Consider the following 16,837-nt stretch of genomic DNA (forward strand, 5'->3'; position numbering starts at 1 on the left):
CTCTTTTATATCTTTTTCTCTTTTTTTTGAGGGGAAAAAAAAAAGAGATGAAGTGTTACAATGGAATTGAACCGGAAATAATATTCAATTATATATATTATTTTTTTTTGTCTTAGATGAAGTGGTAATCATGGTAATCCACTGAAAATAAACACACACACACAACTGTGAGGTCTCGGGTTCGAACCCGGGTCACGACGTCCGGCCTTGCAATTTCGGCATTTGCCAGTTGAGTTAGGACTTCTAGACTCAATTATATTATTTTTATAATGGGAAGAAACAACTTCCCCATACTTTTTTTATATACAATGGAGATAATTAACTTTAAATTTAAGATCTTATACACATACTATTCGAGCCCTCGACACTAGATTGCTTACTTTCCCACCTTCTTCAAAAGGGATAACGTATTTACCTTTCAATATGTTTTGAACCATTATTTTTTTTCAACCCTACCGATTCTTTCGCTCGCCCTATTATTTTTACGAAAATGTTTATGTGATTTTTAGATTTTATAATCCGAATTGAGTTTTCCTTTGTTTGGGGTGGAAAAATGTGTTTTCCACCAATTTAGATTTTAAGTAAAAAAAAATATAGATGTTTTTGTTTTAAGTCATGCGCGCACGCTCACGCACACAATTTTTTTAGCATAGATAAGAATACATGAAATATGATGTTGTACATTTTTATATATGCTTCTTATATTAGTGTATCAAATTAAGTAAATAATTTAATATGATATGATGATTAATGATTTTTAATTAAAAATTCAAATGCATTATATATATACATATATATATATATACACACATATATATATATACATATATATATATATATATATATATATATACATATATATATATATATACATATATATATATACACACACACATATATATATATATATATATATATATATATATATATATATATACATATATATATATATACATATATATATATATATATATATACATATATATATACATACATATATATATATATACATACATATATATATATATATAAAGAAGGTTCATAAGAGATTCAATAATCACTTCTCCTTCCTCGTGTCGCAGTTGATTTTGGAGCATCTTCCTAGCTATTTTTACCATCTTTCTTGGTAAGTTTCTTTTTTCTGCAATTCATCATTCTCAAATCAATTGTTTGTTCTGTTTTTGAGGCTTGAGGCTGATCAACTGCTTCTAAGTATTACTTACTTAGTATTCAAAGCAAATGTTAATTGATATGCAAGACATATTCCGCAGATATTCATTCGACATTATATGTCAATTTTTTTCGGGTTAGATCCCCATTGTCTATTACCATCACTCCCGACTTCGATTCTTGCTGATGCATTTGATCTTTGTTCAAAGATAACAGCAAAACGAGTGATGGTTGTGTCGCCATTATATTGGAAACTTAAGAGGTTCTTAAATGTTGGGTCGAAAAGGAAACTTAAAGAAGCTATTAGTGTTGTAAACTCATCTGCCAAGGCAATGATAAAAGAAAGACATAGACTGGGAATCGGAATTCGGAAAGACCTTCTGTCCCGATTTATGGAGTCAGAGGATGTCGATGACAAATATCTACGAGATATTGTCATCAATTTCCTGCTGGCCGGACGTGACATAATTGCCTCTGCATTGACTGATTTTTTCCTGCTCTTGTCCAACAACCCATGCGTTGAAGAAAAGATACGAGTCGAGTGGGATAGCATTATGAAGCCTACTCAAGAGAGTCCAACTTTTGAACAAACACGTGAATTGCATTATGTTAGTAGTGCAATAAAAAAAATATAGATGTTTTTGTTTTAAGTCATGCACGCACGCTCACGCACACAAATTTTTTAACATAGATAAGAATACATGAAATATGATGTTATACATTTTTATATATGCTTCTTATATTAGTGTATCAAATTAAGTAATTAATTTAATATGATATGATGATTAATGATTTTTAATTAAAAATTCAAATGCATTTCAATCCAATATAATGGCGACACAACCATCGCTCGTTCTGCTATTATCTTTGAACAAAGATCAAATGCATCAGCAAGAATCGAAGTCGGGAGTGATGGTAATAGACATGTAATTGCAAAAATGTCTCTGCAATCTTGCGCATCTTTGTTAGAATCATAGATGAGATTTCTTCGGCACATAGGTGCTTCTCATGTCCCTTGTACTCAACAGAAATCATGGGTTTCTCATTCACTCCGGAAATGACCTTGAATGGCCACAACTTCATATCACTTTGAACAGCAGAATCATTAAACTTCCTACCAATTAACCTCTTAGCATCTGAAAAAAAATACATAATCATTTAATTGTCCAACTAATATATCAATGCAATGAAACAATAATAACATTTTTTGAAGCAAAGAAAAGACATGAGGTGACCAAATAGAAGAAGGTTCATAAGAGATTCAATAATCACTTCTCCTTCCTCGTGTCGCAATTGATTTTGGAGCATCTTCCTTGCTAAGTTTCTTTTTTCTGCAATTCATCATTCTCAATTCAATTGTTTGTTCTGTTTTTGAGCTGATCAACTGCTTCTTAGTATTACTTACTTATTATTCAAATGTTAATCATATCATTATTAAATTTAGGAACACCATGCTTATTGGAACCTTGTCAACTGCATGCATTTTAGACCAACTGCTTCAAAGTTATGTACAAAACATCACAGTCACACTAATTCTAATTTTTTTTCCTTCATTTTTTATAGGTTATTTCTATTGGGTGAGAATGGAAACACTTGGATGGATTTTCACACTTCTATTTCTCGCACTCGTCCTCTTCCTCTTCAATTTCATGGAGCATTGCACCTGTGACGTGTGTTTGAGCTACCTATGGGGGAGTTGGAGGAAGGACTTCCTCAACCTCTCCGATTGGTACTCGAGCATGTTACAGAAGTCCCCCTCGGGAACCATCCATCTCCATCGCATGAACAACATCATCACAACCAATGCTCAAAATATTGAGTATATCCTCCTCAAAAAATTCGACAACTACAAAAAAGGAAAGGTGTACTATGAAATCCTTGGCGATCTACTAGGTGATGACATATTCAATGTCGATAACCAATAGTGTAACACCCCGTTCTCCCAACAGCGTAATATTAGTTAATTTAATCAGAGTAACCACACAACGGAGTGTCACACTGCTAATCAAAATTTCATAATAGAAAATTGTCTATTTATTTAAATATCAACATTTAAATTATCTTACAAACTGCAGCGGAATAATTCTTTAAAATATAAATTCAACCAAATTCAACATCAATAAAAATCTTGGCACAAAGGCCACAACATAATTCAACTTTATTTTCAACAACGGTAAACTCCAATAACAAGTCTTTTCCAAAATATGTGATACATAAAAGAAATGAAGAAGACATTCGCGACGATCCCCATCCTAATATGTATCAGAGCCCTAGACACTTGAGCCAATCAACCTACAAGCCATCATTACCTGCACATTACCCACGGTCGAGGCAACATATACGCAGAAGGGGTGAGAAACTTATCCAATAATAATAATATATAATTCATCAAATTAATGAAAATAACAATATATCACAACATGCATCATTAATAATGTATATAAGAATACGTATAACAACAACATAATCATTTTCAGCAACAAGGTACAACAACAACAACATTATCCACAACGACACCGATAACTCGACAATTCGACAACGACAACAACTCGACAATGCTACAACGACAACAACAACCCAACAATGCTACGACAACAACAACTAATGCATCATGCAGGTGGTACCAATCTACGCTAGGCATGGCAACAAAACCCATACCCGCGGTTACCCGCCCGAACCAAACCCAATTTGACGGGTTTTCCCCGTTTTGACTGGGTTTGGGTATGGGTATGGGTTTTCCCCGATTTCAAAACACGGGTATGGGACGGGTAACGGGTATATAGGTACCCACCCCGAACCCATACCCAAACCCATCCCAAATGTAAAAAATTACTTTATGATGATATGTCATGTTATTTTGTTTGATAATTGTCATTTTAATAAAAACTACTATTGATATTTAAAGGATCAACTAAATCAATCTGTCTAATAAATGTTAAAGTGAGCGTATTGTTGGATAATGTATTACAACGTTGCTCTTGGGGATGAAAAAAACTATTATTTTTTATTAAAAAAAATTATTCAATGCGGGGACGGGGATGGGGCGGGGATACCCGAACCCGTTGGGGACGGGGATGGGATTCAATTTCTCATCCCCGTTGGGTATGGGTAGGGTAACGGGTAAGTATATTCAAATCGGGTATGGGGACGGGGAAGGTTAAACCCGTCCCCACCCCGCCCCATTGCCATGCCTAATCTACGCGCGTTGAATGCTAAGCATTCCAGGGCATAAGCCCCCAACAAATTGGATGGTTAAAGCATCCCAGGGCATAAGCCCCCAACAAGTGAATGATAAACATTCCAGGGCATGAGCCCCCAACGGGTGAATGATGAACATTCCAGGGCATAAGCCCCCAACAGATGTGAGTATGCAAATGGACTCAACTTGTGTATATCAACACACAACTTCAACAACGACAACAACAACAACAACAACAACGTATGTGCCTAAAACAATTATGACACACTCCCCAACTTCGACATTAGACGATACAACAACTTCGACAATGGAACAACAACTTTTATTATACAAAAGTGCTTACACATACATTTCATATAGTACAACCTTCGATAATAATATATTCACTTCATAAACATGGCTTAATAAATCAAGGGAACCTATTAAAATAATTAGAATAGACCCCTAGCGCTCTAAACAAAATTCAGAAAATGGCCGCACAGGACCAGGGACGCTTTCGCGACAGAAGGACGCTTTCGCGTCCTCTACAAAAAGGGACAGGACGCTTTCGCGAGAGAAGCACGCTTTCGCGTCCAAAATGTCGTAACTCAGGATGAGGACGCTTTCTGCACGCTAATGGGACGCTTTAGCGTCCTCAGCAAATGGGTAGGACGCTTTCGCGTCAAAAGGACGCTTTCGCGTCCTCCACAAAAATTTCTGGGCAGCTACAAGGTGTGGACGCTTTCTGGACGCTAATGCGACGCTTTCGCGTCCTGCGTCAGGTTTCAGAAAAATTGCGATTTCAACATAGTTTCACCCCAAAAATCCTAGCTTTGATCCCTTAATCACCCAAATTGGTTTACAAACATGTTTACAGGTTTAGTACACATCATAGGGGTAAAACAACCTATATTCATACAATTAAACAACATGTTTTATCATAAATCATCATCTAACATAACCTCTCAAACCCTAAACTCAAGAACAACAATTTCATCAATTTTCAAATTATATATCAAGATTATTGAAAGGAATCCCACCCTTACCTTAATTCAGCAACACCAAACGACAAGCTACCGCAATCGATTCCTTCCTAGCTCTCTCTTGGCCTCTTCTAGGTTTTCTCTCCAAAACCAGTTTTCTTCTAATGTTTTTACGTGAAAAATGTTTCTCTCCCTTTTTCTTTCTTTTACTTCAAAAATATCTCTCTTTTCTTTTCTCACCCAACTCCCTTAATTTCTATTAATTTCCACTTAATTCCCATTAACCAAAAATAAATACTATTTCTATAATATTTCTATTTCTCATATTATTTCTATCAAATAATAACAACATTCATTTAAATAATACACAACCCCAATATTCATATAATAAAATTGCATCATAACATATTTCATATAAAAATCATATAAAACATATATTTCACATAAAATCATTTATATAGCAATTAAAGTCATATATAAAATATTCACACATCTACTAAAATATTAGAATAAAAATGGGGCGTTACAACTCTCCCCAACTTATAGAATTTCGTCCTCGAAATATTACCTCAAGTAAACAACTCAGGATAAGACTCCTGCATCTTACTCTCCAACTCCCAAGTAAGACTTTCACCAGCTGCTCCTCCCCAAACAACTCTCACTAGAGGTATCTCCTTGCCTCTCAACGTCTTCACCTTACGATCATCGATCCTCAAAGGTATAGTTTCTACCGTAAGGTTGTCTCTAACTTGCACATCATCTCTAGGAATGACATGTGAAGGATCCGCTACATACCTCCGAAGTTGTGACACATGAAACACATCATGCAAGTTCGAAAGATGTGGTGGCAAACCAATTCTATAAGCCACCGTGCCAATTCTCTCAGATATCTGATAAGGACCAATAAACTTTGGAGTCAGCTTCTTGGACTTCAATGCACGACCCACACCGGTCATAGGAGTGACTCTCAAGAACACATGGTCACCCTCTTGAAACTCAAGGTCCTTCCTACGCTTGTCATGATAGCTCTTCTGTCGACTCTGCGACGCTTTCATATGCTCTCTTATCATCTTGACTTTCTCCGTAGTCTGCTGAACTATTTCAGGCCCTAACACAACACTTTCACCCGACTCAAACCAACATAAAGGAGTTCTACACCTTCGACCATATAAAGCTTCAAAAGGTGTCATACCAATACTCGAGTGGTAACTATTGTTGTACGTGAACTCTATCAATGGTAGGTGATTGTCCCAAGCTCCACCTTGCTCAAGTACACACACCCTCAACAAGTCTTCTAATGATTGAATCGTTCTTTCTGACTGACCATCTGTTTGCGGATGATACGCTGAACTCAACTTCAACTGAGAGCCCAAAGCTTCTTGCAAGCTCTTCCAAAATCTCGAAGTGAACCTCGGATCTCTATCCGACACTATACTCGATGGGACACCATGCAACTTCACAATATTATGAATATAGATCTCCGCCAACTGAGCTACTGAATAGGTGATATTAATCGGAATAAAGTGTGCCGACTTCGTCAATCTATCGACAATAACCCAAATGGCATCATGCCCTCTTTGAGTGTTTGGTAAACTCGTTACAAAGTCCATGGAGATGCTATCCCATTTCCATTCCGGCACATCTAATAGTGTCAACAAACCAGCAGGCTTCTGATGTTCAACTTTCGATTTCTGACAAGTCAAACATGCATAAACAAATTGTGCGACATCACGCTTCAATCCAGACCACCAAAACAGTTTCTTCAAGTCATGGTACATCTTTGTAGCTCCCGGATGGATACTCAAGCTACTTCTGTGACTCTCTTCTAAAATCAACTTTTTCAATTCATCATTATCAGGGATACAAATCCTGCCTCGGAATCTCAACACTCCTTGATCATCAACCTGAAAATCACCATCTGCATTCTGATTACTAGCAGCCATCAAGTCTACAAATTTCAAATCAACTTCCTGGGCTTCTTTGATACTCTTCAAGAAATCATTATTAATTTTCAACATACCCAACTGCACACTCTGAGGTGCCAATTCACAAACAAGACTCAAGTCTCTAAACTGTTCCAGTAATTCAAATTCCTTCACCATCATTGCCGACATGTGCAACGTTTTCCTACTCAAGGCATCTGCAACTACATTGGCTTTACCCGGATGATAATTCAAACCAAAATCATAATCCTTCAACAACTCTAGCCACCTTCTCTGCCTCATATTCAACTCTTTTTGATCAAATAAATATTTCAGACTCTTATGATCACTAAACACTTCAAATCTGGAACCGTACAAATAGTGTCTCCAAATTTTCAACACAAAAACCACAGCAGCCAACTCTAAATCGTGCGTAGGATAATTCTTCTCATGTATTCTCAATTGTCTCGACGCATAAGCCACTACTTTGCCATCTTGCATAAGCACACCACCTAAACCCAACTTAGACGCATCACAATATACCACAAAAGGTTTATCCGGCTCTGGTAAAATCAAAATCGGAGCCGTCGTCAATCTTCGCTTCAACTCATTGAAATTATTCTCACACTGAGCATCCCACACAAAAGCTTTACCTTTACAGGTCAACTGAGTCAATGGAAGTGCCAACTTCGAAAATCCTTCGATAAATCTTCTGTAATAACCAGCCAAACCAAGAAAACTTCTGATCTCCGTAACTGACTTAGGAGTCTCCCATTGCGATACCGCTTCAACTTTCGACGGGTCAACTGCAATACCACTACCAGAAATAATATGGCCAAGGAAACTTACTTCACTTAACCAGAACTCGCACTTTGACAGTTTTGCATACAATTTCTTTTCTTTCAGCACCTGTAAAACAATCTTCAAATGTTCTGCATGCTCTTCTTCAGTCTTAGAATAAATCAAAATATCGTCAATAAACACAACAACAAATTTATCTAGAAAAGCATGAAAAATTCTGTTCATATACTCCATGAACACTCCAGGCGCATTAGTAACACCGAAAGGCATCACTTTATATTCATAGTGTCCATACCGTGTCCTAAATGCCGTCTTTTGCATATCTTCATCCTTCACCTTAATCTGATGGTAACCTGACCTCAAATCAATTTTACTAAACACACGAGCACCCACTAATTGATCCATCAAGTCGTCAATTCTCGGAAGTGGATACCTGTTCTTTATCGTCACTTTATTCAGCTGACGGTAATCTATGCACAATCTCATGCTACCATCCTTCTTCTTCACCAACAATACCGGCGCTCCCCAAGGTGAGAAACTCGGTCTTACAAACTTCTTATCAAGCAATTCTTCCAACTGCTTCTTCAATTCTACCAACTCGGAGGCTGACATACGGTAAGGAGCCATCGACACAGGCTTCGTACCCGGCATAAGATCGATCGAAAATTCAACCTCCCTTTCTGGTGGCACATCTGGAATCTCATCAGGGAAAACTTCAGGAAATTCATTCACAACGGGCAATTTATCAATTATCGACTGGTTCTCTACAGACAGATACGCCATCAAGGAAAACATCAAGTCTCCATCATGTTCTAACTGCTTCAGTTGCTTGGTAGATAAAAATTCTGCTCCACCCTCTTCTTCAGCAGAAGAAAAGTACACCGTCTCCTAAAACAATTAATATGCACATGGTTGTATTCCAACCAGTTCATACCAAGAATCACATCCATACCCGTCAACGGCAAACATACCATATCAACTTCAAAATCCCTACCATACATGGATATAGGACAACTCTGACAAACGAGAGAAGTGATTACTGAACCCTTAGCTGGAGTTTCAACAACCATTTCCACAGGCATACTTGACATAACTAGACCCAACTTATTTGCACAATCAACAGCAATGAAACAATGTGTAGCACCAGTATCAATAATAGCAATTAAAGGAGTACCATTAAAGAAACAAGTACCTCTGATAAGTCGATCTTCATTAGCCGTTTGTGTACCGGCCAATGCAAACACTTTTCCACTAGTCTGAGTCTTCTTAGGATTCTTGCACTGAGAACTAATGTGACCCTCTTCATCACAATTGAAGCAAACCATGTCACCGCGCTTGCACTCAGCCATCATATGTCCTTTCTTGCCACAACGATGACACTTCTTCTCATCCTGTTGAGTACATGCATTACTCTTGTGGCCTTTCTCACCACACTTGTAACAAACTATCTCAGCTTGAACATTTCTTCCTTTGGGTCTCCTTTCCTCAGGCATCCTCTGTTTGCCCTTGTCAGCAGGGGCACTATAAGGCTTCGGACGACTCTGTTGTCCCTTACCCCTACGGTCACTCATCACCTTGTAGTGAGCTTTGGTATCATCTTCATAGATTCTGCATCTGCTCACCAAAGCAGAAAAGTCACGGATCTGCTGATAACCAATGGCTCGCTTAATATCAACACGCAAACCATTCTCAAACTTTATGCACTTAGAAAATTCAGCATTGTCTCCAGTATAGTGTGGATAGAACTGAGCCAACTCCACAAACTTGGCTGCATACTCTGTCACCGACATGTTTCCTTGCTTCAGCTCAAGGAACTCAATCTCTTTTCTTCCGCGAACATCCTCAGGGAAATATCTGTTTAGGAACTCTCTCCTAAACACAGCCCAAGTCACAACTGCATCACCTTGCTCTAATTCAGGTAAGAGACTCACCCACCAGTCATCAGCTTCCTCAGCTAGCATGTGCGTACCAAAACGTACCTTCTGGTCATCAGTACATTGCATAACCCTGAAAACTCTTTCAACTTCTTTGAGCCATGTCTGTGCTCCATCAGGGTCGTACCTTCCTTTGAAAGTAGGAGGATGATTCCTCAGAAAGGCTTCCAACATTCTTACATCAGCATTAACACCAGCACCAGCATTCTGTTGTTGTCCTATAGCTTGGGCCACAGCTTCCAATGCAGCAGCCACCGCAGCATCGTTTCTTCCAGCCATTCTATTTCTCTTATAACAGATAATATTCGCAGCCTCCAGGTCTCCACTCTACATAACAACAAAAATCAGCACAACTAAGACAATATAAATTGTCAAACAACTCTACATGGCTCGACACGACTCTACTAATTGGCCGGACGGACCGACCTGCTCTGATACCAATTGTAACACCCCGTTCTCCCAACAGCGTAATATTAGTTAATTTAATCAGAGTAACCACACAACGGAGTGTCACACTGCTAATCAAAATTTCATAATAGAAAATTGTCTATTTATTTAAATATCAACATTTAAATTATCTTACAAACTGCAGCGGAATAATTCTTTAAAATATAAATTCAACCAAATTCAACATCAATAAAAATCTTGGCACAAAGGCCACAACATAATTCAACTTTATTTTCAACAACGGTAAACTCCAATAACAAGTCTTTTCCAAAATATGTGATACATAAAAGAAATGAAGAAGACATTCGCGACGATCCCCATCCTAATATGTATCAGAGCCCTAGACACTTGAGCCAATCAACCTACAAGCCATCATTACCTGCACATTACCCACGGTCGAGGCAACATATACGCAGAAGGGGTGAGAAACTTATCCAATAATAATAATATATAATTCATCAAATTAATGAAAATAACAATATATCACAACATGCATCATTAATAATGTATATAAGAATACGTATAACAACAACATAATCATTTTCAGCAACAAGGTACAACAACAACAACAACAACATTATCCACAACGACACCGATAACTCGACAATTCGACAACGACAACAACTCGACAATGCTACAACGACAACAACAACCCAACAATGCTACGACAACAACAACTAATGCATCATGCAGGTGGTACCAATCTACGCGCGTTGAATGCTAAGCATTCCAGGGCATAAGCCCCCAACAAATTGGATGGTTAAAGCATCCCAGGGCATAAGCCCCCAACAAGTGAATGATAAACATTCCAGGGCATGAGCCCCCAACGGGTGAATGATGAACATTCCAGGGCATAAGCCCCCAACAGATGTGAGTATGCAAATGGACTCAACTTGTGTATATCAACACACAACTTCAACAACGACAACAACAACAACAACAACGTATGTGCCTAAAACAATTATGACACACTCCCCAACTTCGACATTAGACGATACAACAACTTCGACAATGGAACAACAACTTTTATTATACAAAAGTGCTTACACATACATTTCATATAGTACAACCTTCGATAATAATATATTCACTTCATAAACATGGCTTAATAAATCAAGGGAACCTATTAAAATAATTAGAATAGACCCCTAGCGCTCTAAACAAAATTCAGAAAATGGCCGCACAGGACCAGGGACGCTTTCGCGACAGAAGGACGCTTTCGCGTCCTCTACAAAAAGGGACAGGACGCTTTCGCGAGAGAAGCACGCTTTCGCGTCCAAAATGTCGTAACTCAGGATGAGGACGCTTTCTGCACGCTAATGGGACGCTTTAGCGTCCTCAGCAAATGGGTAGGACGCTTTCGCGTCAAAAGGACGCTTTCGCGTCCTCCACAAAAATTTCTGGGCAGCTACAAGGTGTGGACGCTTTCTGGACGCTAATGCGACGCTTTCGCGTCCTGCGTCAGGTTTCAGAAAAATTGCGATTTCAACATAGTTTCACCCCAAAAATCCTAGCTTTGATCCCTTAATCACCCAAATTGGTTTACAAACATGTTTACAGGTTTAGTACACATCATAGGGGTAAAACAACCTATATTCATACAATTAAACAACATGTTTTATCATAAATCATCATCTAACATAACCTCTCAAACCCTAAACTCAAGAACAACAATTTCATCAATTTTCAAATTATATATCAAGATTATTGAAAGGAATCCCACCCTTACCTTAATTCAGCAACACCAAACGACAAGCTACCGCAATCGATTCCTTCCTAGCTCTCTCTTGGCCTCTTCTAGGTTTTCTCTCCAAAACCAGTTTTCTTCTAATGTTTTTACGTGAAAAATGTTTCTCTCCCTTTTTCTTTCTTTTACTTCAAAAATATCTCTCTTTTCTTTTCTCACCCAACTCCCTTAATTTCTATTAATTTCCACTTAATTCCCATTAACCAAAAATAAATACTATTTCTATAATATTTCTATTTCTCATATTATTTCTATCAAATAATAACAACATTCATTTAAATAATACACAACCCCAATATTCATATAATAAAATTGCATCATAACATATTTCATATAAAAATCATATAAAACATATATTTCACATAAAATCATTTATATAGCAATTAAAGTCATATATAAAATATTCACACATCTACTAAAATATTAGAATAAAAATGGGGCGTTACAAATAGTGGAAGTTTCAAAGAAATCTGGCAAGACCCGAGTTCACAAAAAAGGAAAGGTGTACTATGAAATCCTTGGCGATCTACTAGGCGATGACATATTCAATGTCGATAACCAATAGTGGAAGTTTCAAAGAAAGCTGGCAAGACCCGAGTTCACCAATCCATTCAACCTTGATCGCGCTTTTCAACTCATGACTGACGAGGTTGAAAAGAGATTGATTCCTGTGCTTTATTCATTCACACATGATGGGAGAGTATTTCACCTACAAGACCTGATGAGGCGTTTCTCATTCAATATCATCTGTCGCTTCTCCTTTGGGTGGGACCCAAATTCTCTACAAGCCTCCTTGCCAAATTCGGATTTTGGCGAGGCATTTGACACTTCTTCTCGGATTTCAACTAAGAGAGCCTTGTCAGTGTCACCCTTGATTTGGAAAATCAAGCGATATTTTAACATCGCGTTAGAGAAGAAGCTCAAAGAAGCAATTAAAGTGGTCAGGTGTGTAATGAAAGGATTTATCCAAAATCTCTTGTCTCCCTATTTTAGAAGCGACTGTGATCTTCTCTCCCACTTGATTGTTCATAACGATGTAAAAGACAAAGATTACCTATTTGTTATTCATCTTCTTGCTATTTTTAGAAACCTCAACCCCATTAACAAATTTAAGTAAAAAAAATTATAAATGTTTTCGTTTTAAGTAACGCTCGCTCGCTCGCGCACGCAAAACAATTTAAGCATAAATAAGAATACATGAAATATGATGTTATAAATGTTTATATAGGCTTCCTGATTATAAACATTAGTTTTAAAACAACACAAAAAAATCATATTAATGTATCAAATTAAGTAATTAATTTAATATGATATGTTGGTTAATGATTTTTATTTAAAAATTTCAATCCATTCATATATATATATATATATATATATATATATATATATATATATATCCTCATTAAAATAATAGTTATTTGAATTATTACAATGTGATGAATAATTTGGAAAAACTAAATTTTTCATTCAAGAGAATGTCTTCATTAATATTAACGTTTTATATAAAATATTACAACGGAAATTTTGCATCACATTGATATCGTTTAAGTTGCTTATGATCCTTTTAGATATTTGACTTTCTTTGTAAGTTTGTATTAATATGAAACAATAGTTATGTAAATATAATTTTTTTTTTTGAAGGATGTAAATATAAATTTTAAAATCTTAATCTAATAAAAAGAATACGATAACATATTTTAATAAAGAACTTAGGTTTAACTTAATAAATAATGTAGGTTAAAAATTTATTTAAATGTTAAATAAATATAATTGTTCAACATAATTATTTTTCAATTTAGTTGTACAATTATATATAAATATTTTTATTTTTATAAAATAATTTTGTTGAACAGCTATTTCAATTTATTAAGAAAAATTGAAATTAAAAAATAATAATTATACTTATAAGTAATTAAAATATTTATTAAAATCGAATGGAGAAGGAAGAGGATTATGGGCTTAGCATGAAGGGTGAAGAAATACATTTAGCATGAATGTGGTGAACTAAGAAGTTGTGTTATCAATTTCGGTAGCAGATTTCTATTTCTTACGTAGGGAAGATTTCAATTTCGGTATTGTTTCTATACGGATTGCCATAGCAAGGACTCCATTTCAATTCAAGAAGCATCTCTAAGCAGATTTCTTGGCGGAGAACCGTTCAAATCGCATTTGAGTGGTGGAGTGACTGAAACTAAAAGGAGTTAGTGAAAGTAAACCCGAAATTCAATTCAATACGCTTCTCCTTCGTCCACAACTCAATTGCCATCACAACTCACAACTATTCTAATTCTATCTATCTATTACTCAGGTACTTCATTTTTATCAACTTTCTGGCCTCACAAAACAAAACATTAAAACATGGGTCATGTTAACTTGTGTCCTAAGGGCACATGTTAAGCAACCTAAATAGAGCAATTTTGCATTGGAAAACACAATATAACAACTTTTAAGAAGTTGAATGCACGTCTTTTGATATGTGTCTTTCTATAATGAGTATCTTAACATGTGCCTTGAGGGCACAAGTTAACATTAGCCTTAAAACATTGATCTTGTTTTGGGGCCTTTGACTTTTGATGTGGTAGTTGTTAGGAAATGAATTAAACGTGCTAATATTAAATATTGATCCATCAGACAAAAGTTTGATCACTAGTGCTTCCATAGCTGTAAAAAAGACAATAAATTAAATAAACACTTTTATCTAATCTAATCCACTACTATTTCGCTGAGGAATGCTAACAACACACTCATGATACACACTTTTTTTAATATATTATAAACGGATATATTTTAGAGGACTAAAAATATGTTGTGATTTTAGTAGTAACAAAATTCAAAATTTTGTGACTAAAATTTTTTGCACCCCTGATCCAAAGTCGTAGATACACCACAAGTGTAACTAAATACATATCCATTGGAGGTTTTGTGGTTATCGGTAAGTCATTCTCAATTCAATTGAATTGTTTGTTTGTTTCTTTCTTTCCTTCTTTCTTCAAATTTAAATTATATTGTTCTGTTTTTGAGCTGCTACTTAGTATTACTTATGATGATTCAAATCAAATGTTATTATGTTAATCATATCATTATTAAATTTAAGGAGTGGAACCTTGTCAAATGCTTCAAATATATGTATAAAACATCACAGTCACACTAATTCTTTTTTTTTTTTCTTTCTTTTTTTTATAGGTTATTTCTATTGGGTGAGAAGGGAAACACTTGGATGGATTTTCACACTTCTATTTCTCGCACCCATCCTTATCCTCTTCAAGTTCTCTTAGCGGTGCGCCTGTGACATGTGTTCGAGCTACCTATGGGGGAGTTGGAGGAAGAAGTTCATCAACCATCCATGTCCACCTCATGAATAACATCATCACAACCAATCCTCGCAATGTGGAGCATATCCTGCTAACAAATTTCAACAACTACAAAAAAGGAGAGGAATAAAAGACAGAGATTACCTATTTGTTATTCATCTTCTTGCTATTTTTAGAAACCTCAATCCTATTAACAAATTTATGTAAAAAAAATTATAAATGTTTTTCTTTTAAGTAACGCTCGCACGCTTGCACACACAAAAATTTTAAGCATTGATAAGAATACATGAAATATGATGTTATAAATTTTTATATAGGTTTCCTGATTATAAACATTAGTTTTAAAACAACAAAAAAAAATATATTAATGTATCAAATTAAGTAATTAATTTAATATGATATGTTGGTTAATGATTTATTTCAATCCATTCATATATATATATATATATATATATATATATATATATATATATATATATATATATATATCCTCATTGAAATTAATTGTTATTTGAATTATTACAATGTGATGAATTATTTGGAAAAACTAAATTTTTCATTCAAGGGAATGTCTTCATTAATATTAACGTTTTATTTAAAATATTAGAATGTGATGACTTATATAGAAATTTTGCATCACATTAATATCATTTAAGTTGCTTATGATCCTATTAGATATTTGACTTTCTTTGTAAGTTTGTATTAATATGAAACAATAGTTATGTAAATATAAATTTTAAAATCTTAATCTAATAAAAAGAATATGATAACATATTTTAATAAAGAACTTAGGCTTTATTTAATAAAAATTGTAGGTTTAAAATTTCATAAAAATGTCTGTATTTACTTTTAAAATTTTCTAATAAAAAATATTGTGTATGAAGATTAGACTAATACTTTCATCAATTTTTTTATGATGGTTTTTTTTTAATTTATTATTGTCGATAAAAACATGAAAAAAAAACTCTTTATTCTTAGAAATATGTTGTATGTTAATTTTGTATGAGGATTAGAAATATCTATGTTAAATTTTTTAAAAATGTTTTAATTTTGAATGGATTTGAAAAATTCACTAACATAGTAGAATATTATTATTTTTATGATTTTTTTTAAATTTGATCAATGAAAAACATATTTCTTTTGATGATTTAACAAAAATAAAAGCAAGACGAAAAGTAGAGTGTGAGACAGTTCTAATGAAAGAAGAAGAAGAAGAAGAATATGTTTTTTTTATACATTATACGGCTATTTGTAGTTAAATAATAATAAAAGAATGTTTTTATATAAAAAGATGAAATATACTTGCGTATATTTTATAAAGTTTAGTTTGTGAGTTAGGACTCA

The 16,837-nt window shown here is 35.0% G+C and overlaps 1 protein-coding gene and 1 pseudogene across 1 annotated transcript; one reads left to right on the forward strand and one right to left on the reverse strand.

Moving 5' to 3' along the window:
- Positions 1-308: 308 nt before the first annotated feature.
- On the forward strand, positions 309-15,471 carry LOC146948755 (uncharacterized; annotated as a pseudogene).
- LOC146948756 (uncharacterized) lies at positions 8,804-10,442 on the reverse strand. The gene is made up of 2 exons (XM_085747694.1): positions 9,026-10,442; positions 8,804-8,818 (listed from the first exon to the last, which is right to left on the reverse strand). The coding sequence occupies exons 1-2, from the start codon at positions 10,265-10,267 to the stop codon at positions 8,804-8,806; spliced, it is 1,257 nt and encodes a 418-aa protein (XP_085603820.1). The 5' UTR covers positions 10,268-10,442.
- Positions 15,472-16,837: the final 1,366 nt, after the last annotated feature.

This window comes from Medicago sativa, chromosome 2, assembly GCF_051527215.1.
Source record: "Medicago sativa cultivar Bolivia chromosome 2, Bolivia_mono, whole genome shotgun sequence".
Classification (NCBI taxonomy): domain Eukaryota; kingdom Viridiplantae; phylum Streptophyta; class Magnoliopsida; order Fabales; family Fabaceae; genus Medicago; species Medicago sativa.

Bases quoted from the DNA above. Each gene is read 5' to 3' on its own strand.
- LOC146948756 (XM_085747694.1), bottom strand. From the start codon at position 10,267: ATGGCTGGAAGAAACGATGCTGCGGTGGCTGCTGCATTGGAAGCTGTG.